Genomic DNA, 15954 nt, shown 5'->3' with positions numbered 1-15954 from the left:
GTGTAAAGAACAATCAGATTATAAAGCAAAATCTCTCGATATTCATCCACAATGCAATGTCATCTTACTCAAATATTCATGAAGACTTATTAAACAGTAATTACATTCTTTTTCTCGTATTGAGATGGTCGCTCTGATTGGGTCGGCCGGACAGCTTTCAACCTCGGCTTAAGCGATCAATTGATTTAGGTTACGGCAGTGGCATCGGTCTTTTACCCGGCCAGTGAGCATGCGCATTCACTCTCATTCATACAACATCCACCCCTGCACGGCGATAAATAGATTATCGGTTCCAGTTCCTGGGGTTCATATACAGATGTTTTCGCGCAGAAATCGCCCCCTCTTTTGAGTTTCGTCGTCAACTAGATATACAGCAGGTATAAAAAGCGGTGTTAATGTCTTTCCCATTTCGCGTCGTGGAACATGTAGTTCCGGGACAATACATCAGAGAATACCCACGAGCGACGTCGACCTCGCAGGAGCAGACCCTTCGACTTGCTGTAAAACAGTATATCCCGCTGGACAATCCGAGTCCGCAGCCGGGTGATGTTACGATCATAGCGGCACATGCGAATGGGTTTCCAAAGGTATGGCCCTTTTGAGCTTGAATCCTAAAGGCTATTCCTAGTCTTACAGTTGGGTGATAGGAGCTATATGAGCCACTATGGGAGGAACTTCACGCTCGAAGTAAGAATCATGGATTCCGGATACGCAGCATCTGGATGGCCGATGTCGCGCACCAGGGCCAGAGCGGCGTGATTAACGAGGATGTCCTCGGCAATGACCGTAAGCTCTCATTTTCAAGGTTGATATAAAGCATTTTGCACTAATACAGCATACAGCAAGCTGGTATGATCACCCGCGTGATCTTTTGCATTTGATCAACCTAAAGCGCGATGAAATGCCCCGTCCAATCGTTGGGATCGGCCATAGTATGGGTGGCGCACATCTGTTAGTCAACATATCAGAACACCAAAGACAAAGAAACCTAACTGTATATTCAGAGTTGCTCTATCTCTAACCGTACCTCGCTTATTTCACAGCTTAGTATTGCTGGATCCTGTTATCCAACGCCAAACAACGCAGTTCCCCGAAGATTTCCAAGGAAAATTCGTGCCCTTAAACACTGTTTTATCCACATATAGACGCGATATCTGGCCTTCCCGAAAAGCAGCCGCAGAAAGCTTTAGTCGCAGCCCATTCTATAAAGCCTGGAATCCACGAGTATTAGAAAGATGGGTGAAGTATGGTCTTCGAGAACTACCAACCGCCACCCATCCATTGCCATCCACTGAAGCACACAACAAAAACCAGAGCGATGATGAAAAACCAGTCACACTTATAACAACCCGCCACCAAGAAGTTTTCACCTTCTCCAGACCGAATTATGACTACGACACCGAAACCAATAAGCCTGCTAGTGTTTCGGAAACTCCAGATCTTATACCCAATGAACCCAACCCACACCCATTCTACCGCCCCGAACCCGTCCAGATTTTCTACAACCTACCACATCTTCGACCAAGCGTACTATATATCTTCGCCGGCCAATCTAACATGTGCCCTCCACACATGATGGCCGATAAACTGGATAACACGGGCATCGGAGCCGGAGGTAGTGGTGGCGTTGCTGCAGGACGTGTGAAATCCGTGTTTTTTAAAGAAAAAGGCCATCTTCTGGCACAAGAAGCAGTTATTGAATGTGCTGACGCAGCAGCTGATTTCTTTGGCCCGGAACTGAAGCGATGGAAAGCTGAAGACGATGCGTTTCGGCAGGAGTGGAATCGGAAATCAAAAGTTGAGAAGGTCACTGTTGATGAAAGGTGGTTGAAAGAGATTGGACCGCCTCCTGCGAGACCGTCGAGGAGTACGGATGGTAATTCGAAACCGAAGCTGTGATGTGCATTAGCGTTAGGTTGCTCTTGGTGAGCTAGACTTGTTGAGGGTGACGTCTCTTGGATATGAAGAGCCTTGGAGAGTAAAGATTTAAGACGTCACTTTAATGTGAATATCTATCATTTTAACCAAATCAAATCCTCAAGCTAGAACCATTCATCGTGATTTTAAATAAATTCAAATCTTTTGATTCTACTAACACAACAAAGGCAATGATATAGAATCATCCAATGCAAGCTGTCGCCATCCGAGTAAAGTATAAAATCTAATCATAGGGACGCCCATCAACCTCCAGACATGCAAACAGGTTCAATAACGAATGGACAGGTTTCGATAATAACCCCAATTCAAGTCAAACTGGCTTGTACTACCGTTGCTATCGGTCATAGGGTCTCATCATTTAGGATAAACCGCATTCTAAAGAGAGAGGATTCGAACATCTTGTGCTCAGTGGTTCTTTTTCGAAGAGCCGTTGCTCTTAGTAATAGACGATGTGCGGACAATCTCGGGGAAATTCCAGAAATGCGACCACACCAGAAGATAATTATCTTGTTCCTTGTTAAGAACGTGTCGGAGCCAGATGCCCCAGACAAGATAAAGGTATGCGCCAATGCCCGTCATTAGATGCCTAATAAACATGAGTCAATGGTTTAACAAAAACGAAGAACAATACTAACCACCAGCCATGGCCTTCTAGGAGAATACCCCAAGGCAATCCGATGGTCTGCCTCCACTGCCGCAGTGTGCTGCAAAAGTGATTGTCCAAGTTCCAAATACCGAATCCGCCCAGGAACATGCTAAGGCCATAAGCCACCATGAACCACATGGTCTTGAGGGTCTTCAAATCACGTGTATTTTCGAATTCTTGCCTCTCCTTGCTAGGAACAGGCAGCCCCTGCTTTTCGCGGGCTAGACGGTCCTCCTCGCGAGACTTGCGCCATTTGGGACGTAATGCTACTTCCATCGTGTACATGCTGCGGATCACGACAATAGTCGTAAGCAGTGCATAGGCGTTCTGATGGAATACAGGGTCTTGTAGGTAATGGTAGTACAAGGTGATGAAAACTGCCAGTCCTGCTAAAAAGATAGCGAGAAAGGCTCTGAATCCCAATGGCCTCATATACGAAAACGAAGCATAGCACATGAGACACGTTGTGTAGATCATAGACAGCTCATCAACCAGTTGCATCGGGTCTGTAAATAAATTTCATTAGTAAGGGCGATGAGGTTGCATAGAAAGTAATGACTGGATAGACTTGCATTTTAACGTGGAATGGAATAAAAAGCTACCCAAGCCAACCAGCAGATATCCATAAAAGGCGACCTGAAAGACACTATCGTGGCCATGTTTGCGCGTGTTTAAAACGCCCTTGATGCCTAGCCATAAGAATAGCAAGTTTGTGAAGGAATTGATGACCTCTGCAGAGTAGGGTGTCGCATAGTAGTCCTACACGGCCGGTTAGTCGCGGATGTTTAGAAAAAAGGACAGAATTCCGGGAGCGGTGTACCTCTTCACACCAGTTCAATGTTGATGTCACTGGGCTCCAGTACCCAGCCTTGGAGGGCGGATAAGGAATAAATGGAAAATGAGGCCAGTGCTCCATGGTCACGAATTGGCCGTGTGTAGGCATCTGCGAGCCTTGTAGCGGGGCTCGAGACTGTTCAGACAAGAAAGATGGACGAACTTGAAGGAGTGTTTGAGTCAGAACGAGTAAAATGTAAGATTAATTAGAAGCGAAGGATGCAGGGCATGGCAAGGCAGGATAGGATAGGATAGGATAGGACAGATATGACCACAGGCAGCGCGACAAAAAGATCTCACATGTCTCAAGGCGTAAGAAGAGGCGAGACGGCTAGTGACGTAGCTGCATTCTAGGCTCTTGCCTTTGCGCCTCGGAAAAGAACGAGGGCACGCATGGGGCAGTCGCCGCTGCGCTGATTGGCCTCGTACAGGCTAGGCCCAATCCGGCGCCAGCCCTACAATTTCTCTTTTCTAATTGTTTTCTTGGCTCTAAGTATGCTTTATTTGTATAGATCTTTGAAATATCATGTAAATATTATTGTCATAAACTACGAATACTTGTCTGTCTCTGTCCTGTTCGGTGGAATGTGCCGTTGTGCTGGCCGCATTATTTATGTCAGATAAGCTCTTCCGCGTTACCCGGGGCTTTCTGCCTGATTCTCTTGGCATAAATATTGGCACTGCAGTCACCAGTACTCTATATTATTGAATAGTTTATGATCTGCTTTCATTTTCGTTCTACACGCCTTTTAGTGAGATGACAGTTAAAGACAGATATGTGTTGAGTGGTGGTAATTGCGTATAACGTTTGCTGGTGGTGCCCCGTGAAGGCTAGATTTAGGTTACTTGTGTAGATGTTTGCTGTGTATCATCGGGCAAACTGCTTTACCACAGTTCACAACTAACTAGCCCATAGTGTGTAGTATCTAAAATATAGTTAGATGCAGTTGTCAGTGCACTGTCCTCCCCTAACCCTAAGCCCTGAGCCCTCAGGCTTCCTATCAGGGATGAGAGGCGGGGCAGCCTCTACGCTAATAGGCTTAGGTAGCTACGGCCTCCAATGCAATTGACCTCTGTAACGACGTCAACACATCGTCGCGATGAACTAGAAAGTATCATTCTCCTCTCATTACTGCCTTAACACAAACCTGGGAGAGGAAGAATACACGTACTTCCAGATCAGTTCTCCTCCTAAACAAGTGCCCACCATGTCTATTCCGCCGGAAGCTCTACAAAAGGTGAGCCACCTTCCTCAACGACCACTCAAGCCAAGTCTGGACTGCCTTGCTAATACATATCGCCAACACAGCTCGTCCAAGAGATCGAGGCACGCGCCATCTCCTCCCAGCAGCAGATCAATATAGTGAAAGCACAGATCTCCACTAAACAACGCGACATCCGGCTTTTACAACTTACCTCGAGCGAATTGCAGTCATTACCCAAGGATACCAATGTCTACGAAGGAGTCGGAAAAATGTGTGTACCCCTTTAATTGAAGTGGGTTATTTACGCTAACATCTTTCAGGTTTATCCACGCCCCGATAAACACAGTCGACAAGCGACTATCAACAGAAACCGAGACGCTCAAAAACGATATTAGCGGTCTTGAGAAGAGGCTGAACTATCTTGAAACGACACATCAAAAAAGTAAGGAAAATATGGAGCATATACTCAAGGGGACCTCAGCATAGACGGTTGGTGATAGTATTTATGAGAATGAACAAAATTTGTCGGACGAGAAGCTCAGCTGCTGATGGCCTTCACCGTTGCTTTCGAATGGGCCATTATTAGATCCCAGTGCCAGAAAGGTGTCGTGTACATCGCTGCAATGCATCTAGCGAGATGGACTCGGAAACGAACTGTGCATTCCCTTGTGCTCATTAGTCTTTGCATGTCAGACTGGCGCATCGGTCTGCTGGGGGCTCGTTTTGCTCGAGATAGGCGTACAATTAGCTCTTGCGGATTGCGATGCATGTGTTGATGAAGGAGGAAGTTGGCGCCTCGTCAGTATGGCTGGGAACCGACAGCCCGACAATGAGGGTACATAAACCAGTTTGATAAGGCAGTCCGGTACGATAAATAACTTTTAAACCTACAAATCATATCGTATGAATTAATAGATGCAAATAAAAATGGGATTACCGAAACTAAGGACGATGTGGTTTAATAAAGAGGTACTAAGCAGCCCAGCCAGTCCAACCTATCCAGCAATCAATAATATCCATTTCTGACATGTTCTACTAGGTCTTAATATGTAAAATACTACCTATAAACTGGCTATCATGCTCTAGAAAAGCCAATGCTCGGAAAAGGACGCAAAAAGCAATTAAGTAGAAGCCTGTAGTATGATTCCATACTTGGCCTACAAACAGCGGGTACTATTTCAGAGCCTTGGAAAGTTGACCAAGGCGAAAGCAGATCTGGATGTTGCATGGGAATTGCGAAGGACGATATGTCCGAATTAACCAAGAATCTTTAATGTTTCGAAGTAGATGTTGTGATCAAATGATCATATATTGGTGGAGACGATTTGAGCGCGACTCCCCTGTGTAGGTATCCTCTAGATTGCCCAACCTCAATTCCTACAACGGCCCAAAGATACGCCCCACTGTATTTCGAGTCTTATGTTCTAATATTAATCCATGATAAGTCGATAGAAGATGTGAATAGTTAAGACATCGCAGGTAGGTCGGCGCCAAATCCCCTTAGCGCAATACAACTCGCGTAGCCATGCCCAACCAGCTTTCCCACGATTACGATGCTGAAACAGAACTGTCCGAAGCAGGCTATTAGCTGCATCCTGGAGGGCCGCCAGGTTCGTAGATGATTACCCACATTAGTATATTACTATGCGTAGTTGGGCGATAAAACAAATAGGCGCGCGGCTGCAGTTTCAGGTGCCGTCCAATCGGGCCGCTACCAACAGTGTAGAGTGGTCTCGATATGTTGTGGCACGCCAACCAAGCTGATAGTCACGCTCTAATACACTGTGCATTCGAAGAGAACCATGACTTGCGGCGAGATCGGATGCGTCTAATGGTGTGGTTATCGCAAACATGATTGGTGTCCCTGATGGCGTCACACCGACTTGTCAGGCGGAGATGGCGGCCCAATCAACGATAGTCAGCAGTAACAATCATAATCTTTGCACCATAGAAATTCGAGAAGGGACGATGACGATACATACAGTACCGAGATATAAGAGACATGGATTATCCATAATCATACTAATATTAATAGCCGTCGCAAGACTCACATCCTTGATTGCAACATACGAGCGGGTCCTGGTGACATCACCGCAAAGCCCGACAGAGCCGCAAATCCATACCGATACGACACAAGGAAGAAGACTGACAAGACTGACAGATGACAGATGATGATCGAGCTGTCAGCTGACCAGGTCTAGATATGCCTCCCTGTTCTAGATTTCAAGGACGTTAGTAGCCTCTCGTTAAGCCTGTAGCGTAGCCAGTGTTGCTCCCATTAAAGTGGAAATAGCGTGTGGGTCGGGAGAACAAGACCCAGTGGTGGAGTACAGGTAGGTACTAGATACATGTATGTACATGTACATGTACATGCACAGCGGCAGGAGAGTGACGTCGGCAGAAAAGCGCATCCAGCTGAAACAGCAAATATTGTGTGGTCCCATACAAAGTATGGGACCCCATCAGGGCGGCTGGAAGGCAAGAAATGTCGGTAGGAGGGTCGGCACGGGCCCGCCCGAGCCAGAGCCAGCAACACAAACAACAATCAAAATAATATTATAATCATAATCGTACTGGGTTATGTGAGGAAGAGGGGTCCATTCGAGGCCCGAGTGGAACAGTACTTACAACAACAAGAAATCAAGAATGAATGGCCCAAATGATATAAATGGCAACTGGTCAGGCCGGGCAGGTGGCGTACGCAGCTGCCCTAACAGACGGCCTGAGGCACCCCGCTCTTCTCTCCAATACGAGCCGGCCTCCCCCGCCACCGATTCAGCTGAACATCTCCTTCTCTTTCTTCTCTTCTTCTCCTTTTCTCTCTTCTACCCCCGTCTGGTACTTCGTCTCATCTTTTGCCCGCATATTTCTATCCCCATTTGCGTTCGTTGTTTGATGCTTTTCAAGACTTCTCACGTCCACCTGATCTTGATACCCACACTACACACTGCCAGGCCAGCCTCGTATTTCTGAGTACCAGATCTCTAAGCGAACGAAGCGTACTCTGTCCAAGTAAAGCTGCCGCCATGCCTCGCTACCTCCTGGACGACAGTGAGTCCGAGTCGGAGTATTCCGAAACAGACGAGTCGTATCGCAGCCCTGGCCGTCATCGCATCAAGCGCCATTCCTTCTCGCGCTCTCGTCGACGCATAAGCCCCGATTCAAACAGTTATCTTAGTCCTAACGTCATCTCCACCGTCCGGCGGTCGGCGTCCACTGGAAACCGCCGCCGCCCCCGTGAAGATCCCATGGTGATAGTTGATGTCCATAACGATGTCCGCAACAGACAAGAGTCACGCGATCGTCATGATCGCCATGAACGCCACGACCGCCATGACCGTCACGATAAATTTATCGAAGAGGATGATGAAATTGAAATTATTCGCCCTCATCGTCGACTGAGGGCTGTCAGTAACGTTTCTGCGCCCCGGACACCCTCTCCCATCCAGCAGCAGCGTGACTGGGAGTTACTGGTGGACCAGCGCATTTTGGCCAAAAATGACATCCGCCAGGATCTAGAAATTGCAAAGCAGAAGCAGGAAATCGATCGACTAGAACGACAGCTTGGTAAATCCAAGGAACGACATCGTGAGGATCGACGAGAATCTCATTCTCGTCATCGTTATGACGAGGTCATATATGAGGACGACCTTGCTGACAAATTGCGCAAGCTGGAACGACTGGAGAAATTGAAACGAAATGAAGAAGAACAGCGTCTTGCAGACCAGCGAGCAAAGATCAAAAGGTTGGAGGAAGCAGAGCGCAGGGCGGCCGAGGAGGAAGAGGCGAAGCGCCTTGCGCATGAGGCGCATTTGAAAGAAATCGAGAAGCGTGAAGCGATCAAGGCCGAAAAGGAACGTATAAAGAAAGAACTGAGAGATGAGGAGGCCCGCAAAGCACTTGAAGAAGAGGAACGCAAGAAAGAAATGATGAAACTCGAAGCCCAAGCTATCGAAAAGTGGAAGCGGAACGAGGAAGCTAAGCGGATGAGAGAAATTGAAGAGAAGAAGAAAAAGGATGACGAATTCCGCGAAAGACTCAAGGCCGATTTCGGACTCACCGAGGAAGAAATTGAAAAGAGGCTGAAGAAGAAGGACGAGGACGAGAAAAAGAAGCATGGTGAAAGTGGTCTCGTGATTTTGGATCCAGGACGGGAGAAAACTACATATATCAAAGTAAGTGATTCGTCTTTGACTAAAGATGTCCACTAATAATAAACCTATCTAGGTACATAAGAAGTATTTGCTGCCTCAAACACTTGAAGCATATCGCCTGCCTTGGGACTGGGATAATGTAAGTTTCCCTTCATTTCTGCTATTATACATACTAATCCAGCTTTAGCGCGACCCCAACTTCATTATTATCAAGCAATACGTCTCCGAAGAATTCCAAGAAGAGTTGTTTGCACACACTAAACGTATTCGTGAGGGTAGACTCGTCACTGAGACTTCGACAACGCTCACGGAATTGAAAGTCAACGATCGCAAGAGAGACAAGATGTATCTCGTCAGGAAAAAGAGCCCTGCTGGCAAAGCCTGGATTTTCACTTAGAGTTAGTTTATTCTTCGAGAGTCCTGGTTTCAGAGGCAACATTCTTAGGCTCGTTGAAATTGAAGGCTATACGAGGGCGGGTTTTCTGATTATTTCGGCTTTTTGGGATAGCACAGACTTTTTTTTCTTGGATAGTTATCTTTTTATATTTTTTGTTATTCTGTTGTTTTGATTGAGGTACAATTTGTGTTGATATGATGACATAATGACATGACTTCACTTTAACGCAACTCCGCTTCACCCTGTTTACTGGTTGATTATTTGACAATTCTTCCACTTTTATGGAAGCGGTCTATCAAAGACCGAGAATCGTCAAAAGACCTTTCTCTCGAAGCTGCAACTCCTCATCTAATTTCACCCACAGCCTCTTCCTCGCCTGCAAATCGTGACAGTAAAACTTTGGCGCCGCTTCCCATATCCGATTAATGTATCTCCCACCACCACCTCCCCCAACCACACCAACACTCTGCGTTTTCGGATCCGGCCCCAACTCCGGACTTGTAGCCGCATGCGTAATCGCCAGACTACCCTGCTGCGCCGTAATCCCGATATACCGCGAAAGAGTCTTCAGCCATCGCCCTGACGTATCCTCCGCCTCGTTGACGCTCTTCCAGATCCCAGTGACTACGTACCCCGGATGCACCCCATTGATCGTAATATGCATGTACTCGCGATGTTTAAGAAATCGCGACTGAAGCTCAGAAACCCACATTTGGAAGTATAGCTTGTTGTTGCCGTAATCGCCACCGTGCATGTCGGGCCCGCAATTGAAGTGCTCCAAGTCAAGCTCGCCAAGGTGGTGCACGCATGACGTTGTGCATATAACCCGCGGCTCGGGGCTACGGGCTAGAGAGGGAAGCAGGCGAAGAGTCAAGAGTACATGAGATAGAAAGTTAACCTAAGCCCAGTGAGACATCAATTGATGTGTGCTACAATGTATCATTACTTGCAAGATGGCAGCGGACCTGGTGAACCAACTGGAACCCGTCCCTGGTCATATGGGTCTTTGACGTCGACACCACGCCGGCATTATTACAGAGCACGTCCAAACCCCGCCCACTATCGAGCCACCGTCGGCAAAATGCCTCTACGCTGGCGAGATCCGCCATGTCGATCTCCCACCACTCGATTACCGACCGCGAATGACCGTGCGCGTCAGCTAGGAATTTGCATTCTTGCACGGCAGCAGTAGGATGCAGTTCCCATGATGCTGGCTCGCGGCATGCGAGGATCAGGTTGGCGCCCCATGTAGCGAAGGACTTGGCGGCTTCGAGGCCGATGCCGCTGTTGGAGCCGGAGATTATGATCCATTTGCCTGTTAGATCTGTGCCAGGGACATGGTGGGGGGTGAGGAAGGTGGGGTTGGCGCCTCGGATGGCTTGAAAGAGGTCGTATAGATGGTAAATACCTGAAAGAAGGGATGATGCCATTAGGGAAATGGGAGGGTGTGCTGCGTTGGAAGTGAGAATGTCTTGAGTTAGCAGTTGCAGGTCAATAGATATCTTCCGTGGGTCCTGCGGCTGGGGCTACGGGTCCTGGGGCGGGCCGCCAAACCCTAAGTCTCTTCTTAACTTACGGTGGGCTAGGTTCGATCTAGATATAGTTGTTAAAATTATATGTTTGATTTGTAAGTATATATAGACGTTAAATCAGGTCTATAAGGAAGCAGTGGCAGTCTACTTCGCCCCCGTCCTCACTAAATCTCCAAATCTCGTCCCCGGCTCCCCAGCCAATACCGCCGGGTTTCCAACCTCCACAATCTCACCTTTGTCCATGACAACGACTTTATCAAAGTCCATAATCATGTCTAGCCTATGACTAACCGCGATGACGGTGTAGTCCCTGAACTCCGCCTTGATAATCTCCTGCATAACACGCTCCGTCTCGTGGTCGACACTCGAGCTCACCTCGTCTAACAACAATATCCCGCGGTCTGAACCACCGCCTCCTAGCCCCATATTCCGCGCTCGCGCATACCGTCTTAGCAGCGCGCGGCCGAGGGACATGAGTTGTCGCTGGCCACTGCTGAGTGTTCCCGCGCTCATTCCTGCATTGAGCCCACCGCGTTCCTGAACGAAACTCCACAGGCCGACGGCTGCAAGCACACCCTGGCATTCTTCGGCCGTTGAGACCTCGGATGGGTCTAAATTTGTCTGGAAGCTGGACCCATCAGGCAAGAAGACGGCTTCCTGGGGTACGGAAATTATGCGCTGACGGAGTGCTGGCCGGTCGATGCGATGGAGTGGCATGTTATCAATCATTGCATTCCCTGTGGTTTCGGGGGTTGGATCGAGGAGCTTAAGGAGCAGGGCGATAAGACTGGACTTGCCGCTGCCGGTGCGGCCACAGATAGCGACTTTCTCGCCCGGGCTGATTTTGAGGTTAATGTTGTGGAGGGCTAGGTTGGGTGCGATGTCGGTTTGGTCTGTGGCTCTGTAGATTGGGGGTTAGTACCGTAGAGACGAATGTTGAAATATATATTTGTCTTACTCATATCTCGCGGATACACCTTTCAACTCTACCAGGCCACTCTGGGGCCACTGTTCGGGAGGAATCATATCCTCTTCGTCTCTATTCTCCGGCTTGACGTTCTCGTTGAACATCTTCAATCTAGCCACCGCCCCGATAGATGTTTCCAGTTTCGTGTAGAATATGACAATGCCTGAAAGATTTTCCCCGAAACTCATTAGACTGAATAAGGAGGCACCAGCGAAAGCAGAGTTGGAGTGAAGCCGAACAGCAAGAGTAGTCAGAACCACTGCCATCACCATGACGACCAGGTCGAGAACGAGGTTCAACCACGATTGGATCATGAGGAGGAGATACGCGGGCCTTTGACTGGAATCTATTAGGCGAGTATTTTTCTCGACGTCGTTAGGAATAAAACCTATATCTCAACTTTCAGCAACAATATAAGTCTTGAATACAACAATCTTTTGATTAGATATCGTTGTAGTTTCACACGCTACTAACCGAATGCTCTCAAAGTTGTAATTCCTTTCACAGTGTCGAGGAAATGCGTACTAAGATGCAGGTTAGAATAGAACATAACTGCCGTCTATTATATGACGGTGGTAGAGTAAAACTTACTATAAAGGACTTTTAGCCTCAAGATCTAGCAGTCGTAGCTGTCTGGAAGTCCGTAGGTAGAACCTTTGCACGACATATAATAAGATACCAAGGAGCGGATAGCTGATAGCCAAATACACCGACGAAGTAAGCATAACAGCCGCTTGTCCGACTGCTTGAGCGAGCTACAACTACCGGGTCAGACTCCTGGAGCCTTCCTTATGTTTCAAAGAAAATAGCAATGTGAATGGAACTTACACTAAAGAGAGTATTCAAGGTTGCATCTGGCAACTCTGTGTCTATAAGGTTCAAATCTTGCGAAAATAGATTTGTAATAACACCGGTATCCGTATTGGTGAAGAAACTTAGTGGTGCTCGAATAAGGGTTCGCAAGGCATCCTGGTGGAGACGAGCGCCTGCTCGTTTTACAGAGACAATGAAGATCGCGATTCCAAGGAGAAGCAGCGATATCATACCGGATATTTGAAGCAATGCGTATATCCCTGCGTAGTATGCCCAGGAGTGCCGCGGATGTTCCAAATAGACATCATCAGTCCAGTATGTAAGCCCTAGATAAGTAGAGTTAGCGAATAATCCCTGGGAAATTCTCGAGTACAGGAAAGATAACTCACAGATTGTTGGAAAGTTCGTGAAAAAGCCCCAAAGAGCAGCGAAGAAGAAGCTACATGCGGCTAAGAAGAGTCCCATGCTCTTAAAATAATGTTTGTATACCGTTTTATCGCCAACCTGTCGCGAGGTATCCAAATTTTGCGTACGAGAAGAATTATTAGTTGTCGCTGTATCTAGCTGTAGTGGGTTTGATTCTTGTGCGATCTTTTGAGAAGATATCGTTTTCTCGGATGCAGTATCGCTGTCGGAAAAGCCACTCAACCCCAGACTCTGAACATATCCCTGACTGGCCATCAGTTGCTCAAAGCTTCCTTGTTCGAAAACCGTGCCATTTCCGAGCGCTATTATGTGATCTGCCGCGGGTAGATGCCTGATACTATGAGTGCACAAAACGACCGTAGAGCGTCGTCGTTTCAGCAGCCCGTCTGGTCCGAAAACTTGTTGAAAAACCTGCTCTTCAGTGTCCACATCCAAACCACTGAAGATATCATCCAATACTAGCAAATCAGAATGTAAATACAGAGCTCGTGCGAGAGAAACGCGTTGTTTCTGGCCCCCGGACAAGGCAATTCCATCAGATCCGACATTCGATCGATCTCCCTGTGGGAGCGTGGCAAAGTCGAAGTCTAGAGATGTGGCCTGGATGACTTCATTATACCTTTCATTATTGAATAGAGAGAATCCAACAATATTGTCTCTAATCGAACCGTTCCAGAGGAATGCTGTTTGGTCACAGAATCCAACATGGGGCAACCTAGTGCTTAATACTACGCTGCCTTGGCTGAATGGGATCTCTCCAAGCAGTGCCTTGCAGAGCGTAGATTTGCCTGAGCCAACAGATCCAACGACCATAGTTAACGATGATTTGGACACACGAGTACTCACGTTTCTTAAGACGAACTTGTCTGCTTCCCAACCAAAATTTCCGCTCTCAATGACAATAGGGTCCGCCGTGTCTGATTCTGAATCAGATGGAATTGCGGTGAGCAGCTGGGCTTTTTCTGCATTGTGCCTCATATCAGCAAGAACTTGCCGGAAATCATTGTGAGTCTCGCACTCCAAGAAGGCCTGGATTCGGCTTAAACATGTCAATCCGGCGATGAATTGGGGGATGGTTTGGAAGATCTGCGACAGCGGGTTGGTCAAAAGCGTAAGGAAAGAAAGACTAGTGAACATCCTCGACGCATCCAGTGTTCGTTGAGTAAATGCAAAGGTTAACGGTGGACCGATCGTCTGCGGAGTAAAGCCAAGGAGCGCCGCAATAATAACTATTTTGCGGAATTGAGCACCAGCCGCTAGCTCTTCGACGCGGAGCCTTTGAACGAAGTTGCTGACGGCAGAAGAGAGGCCAGATATCTTCAAGCTCTTCATACTGGCTATAACCGTAGCCGTCAGTCCAACACGCTTTTGGACCCCTGCCATCCAGGCCCTCTGCGAGTCACCGGTGTATTTTATAAGGATAGCCAGGCCTGCGAAACAAAGTACAACAACTCCCATGGGTGCGACGAAGACTATGCCAAGCCGTTCGTAGAGCATCCATCCAGCCAGGGCAGCCTGGATTATGCTCGCCCAAATGTCATGCATTGCCCTGAAGCCCATTTGGATTCGCTCCATATCCGTGCTCATTAAAGTCAGTGCGGCGCTGTCATCCCCAGTTCCGATACGGGATTTTGTAGCTTTGATGAATGTTTCGGTGACTAATATAGATCTTGCCATAGTACGTGTCCGGTGGTGGAAGTACCTATATTTGTGTATAAGTAGCGGTCTTACTGGCGATTAGGTTGCATTTTTACATACCAGTAAAAGGCCGTGGAGATAGCAATTCCAGAGTAAATCAGGATGCTAGCGCCGATAAACCCGTAACCGATATTCGGATCGAGGTTGGGCTGGGATAGGTAATCCAGCAATTTTTCAATAAAAAGTGGTTGGCAAAATGTGAACGCAAGAAGTGCTAGGCGTGGGGGTATGGGAAGCAAAAGAGGGACTTTTAGCGTGCGTGCGAGTACTTTAACAAGGCCATATTTGTCGCCCTTTAATTTAGAATAATCCATGTTCTTGGAGAATTCGTCGTGAAGTGATTGGGAGTTGAAGGAGCTATCAAGGGGATAAAGATCCTTGAGGGTCAGAATTTTCCTGTATCCTCTTAAGAACATCTTATTCAGCCATAGAAAAACGCCAAGAGAGAAGATGCTACTCGTCTCCTCTGGGCTATGTTCCTTTTCGTCCCAGTTTAGCCATTTAGATTTTTGTTGGGCTTCCAATATTAATATTCCAGTCTTCAAAGCGATGGCAGCACTGAATATGCTGCTGTATGAGAGTTCAGGCTTGTTATCAGATGACAGAAACAGTGTTCTTGCCTGAGCCACGTCCAAGAGTAGAGTCAGAAACAAATAGCTGTTTAGCAACACGGACGGCCTCGGGCTTCTACGGTGGTCAACGGTACTCAGCAGTATCATGAATAGTGCAGACACAAGATTGAGGACCGATGAAGCTATAAACATGTTGGTTACTTGGAAAGACCCGACCGCAACCAAAATAAGAAGCGAAAGCTCAAGTCCGACATATGCGGTGATAACGCCCTGTGGCTAATTAATCAGCAGTTCTGTGCCTAGTAGATCAGATCGTACCAATTTGATGAGCTGGAAAACCGGAGCATTCACCACGGTAGGCTTCCGTGCCTGGGAAAGCGTCCGCCATAACGATGTTAGGATGAACAAAACAGACGGTATGATAGAGAAGAACAGCTGCTCGAATTGTATGTTGAAGTCGAAGTTCTGTTGGTTCAGCTGGAGCAGGTTCCCCTCTCCCGTAGTGAACGGCATTTCGGACACCTGCACACGTTAACAGCTTGCTCTCGAGTTGAGTTCCTGTTGCTGGAGCAAACAGAGTCTCCGTTCTCTTTTGAGAGCGTAGTCGTGTTTAGGCAACCTTGAATGCAACCTCGAATCATCCATCATAGAATGGGCTAGTTAGCTTCAGAGTGGGTCGGCCGCTGCTCATTGGCGGCGAAGAAGACGCCATTCGGAGCTAATTTAACAGAAAGATTGGTCCGATATACTATCGGATATACAGTATGTTTGC

At 47.5% G+C, this 15954-nt stretch overlaps 6 protein-coding genes across 6 annotated transcripts; 3 read left to right on the top strand and 3 right to left on the bottom strand.

The window, feature by feature from the left end:
* The first annotated feature begins 230 nt into the window (after positions 1 to 230).
* Positions 231 to 1996, top strand: BGW36DRAFT_378809 (putative toxin biosynthesis protein). The gene is made up of 4 exons (XM_046216150.1): positions 231 to 587; positions 648 to 786; positions 843 to 951; positions 1005 to 1996. Exons 1-4 carry the CDS (start codon positions 396 to 398, stop codon positions 1897 to 1899), a joined length of 1335 nt encoding a protein of 444 aa, XP_046072195.1. The 5' UTR covers positions 231 to 395; the 3' UTR covers positions 1900 to 1996.
* On the bottom strand, positions 1997 to 3753 carry BGW36DRAFT_407499 (putative alkaline dihydroceramidase Ydc1). Its single transcript, XM_046219044.1, has 4 exons — positions 3405 to 3753; positions 3157 to 3343; positions 2574 to 3090; positions 1997 to 2524 (listed from the first exon to the last, which is right to left on the bottom strand). Exons 1-4 carry the CDS (start codon positions 3525 to 3527, stop codon positions 2344 to 2346), a joined length of 1008 nt encoding a protein of 335 aa, XP_046072194.1. The 5' UTR covers positions 3528 to 3753; the 3' UTR covers positions 1997 to 2343.
* A 740-nt stretch (positions 3754 to 4493) lies between these two features.
* Positions 4494 to 5606, top strand: BGW36DRAFT_416918 (putative prefoldin subunit 1). Its single transcript, XM_046219362.1, has 3 exons — positions 4494 to 4656; positions 4728 to 4894; positions 4944 to 5606. Exons 1-3 carry the CDS (start codon positions 4627 to 4629, stop codon positions 5107 to 5109), a joined length of 363 nt encoding a protein of 120 aa, XP_046072193.1. The 5' UTR covers positions 4494 to 4626; the 3' UTR covers positions 5110 to 5606.
* Positions 5607 to 7237: 1631 nt separating this feature from the next.
* Positions 7238 to 8987, top strand: BGW36DRAFT_378801 (uncharacterized protein). Its single transcript, XM_046216149.1, has 2 exons — positions 7238 to 8798; positions 8851 to 8987. Exons 1-2 carry the CDS (start codon positions 7650 to 7652, stop codon positions 8962 to 8964), a joined length of 1263 nt encoding a protein of 420 aa, XP_046072192.1. The 5' UTR covers positions 7238 to 7649; the 3' UTR covers positions 8965 to 8987.
* A 355-nt stretch (positions 8988 to 9342) lies between these two features.
* BGW36DRAFT_168637 (uncharacterized protein) lies at positions 9343 to 10752 on the bottom strand. Its single transcript, XM_046209631.1, has 2 exons — positions 10140 to 10752; positions 9343 to 10072 (listed from the first exon to the last, which is right to left on the bottom strand). Exons 1-2 carry the CDS (start codon positions 10602 to 10604, stop codon positions 9470 to 9472), a joined length of 1068 nt encoding a protein of 355 aa, XP_046072191.1. The 5' UTR covers positions 10605 to 10752; the 3' UTR covers positions 9343 to 9469.
* A 30-nt stretch (positions 10753 to 10782) lies between these two features.
* Positions 10783 to 15791, bottom strand: BGW36DRAFT_341522 (P-loop containing nucleoside triphosphate hydrolase protein). The gene is made up of 8 exons (XM_046213097.1): positions 15501 to 15791; positions 14671 to 15452; positions 12876 to 14614; positions 12502 to 12812; positions 12265 to 12428; positions 12148 to 12197; positions 11665 to 12061; positions 10783 to 11607 (listed from the first exon to the last, which is right to left on the bottom strand). Exons 1-8 carry the CDS (start codon positions 15693 to 15695, stop codon positions 10851 to 10853), a joined length of 4395 nt encoding a protein of 1464 aa, XP_046072190.1. The 5' UTR covers positions 15696 to 15791; the 3' UTR covers positions 10783 to 10850.
* Between the last annotated feature and the right edge of the window lie 163 nt (positions 15792 to 15954).

This window comes from Talaromyces proteolyticus (assembly GCF_021365285.1).
Source record: "Talaromyces proteolyticus strain PMI_201 chromosome Unknown BGW36scaffold_6, whole genome shotgun sequence".
In the NCBI taxonomy this organism is placed as follows: domain Eukaryota; kingdom Fungi; phylum Ascomycota; class Eurotiomycetes; order Eurotiales; family Trichocomaceae; genus Talaromyces; species Talaromyces proteolyticus.
This window is presented reverse-complemented; position numbering and strand designations above follow the sequence as displayed.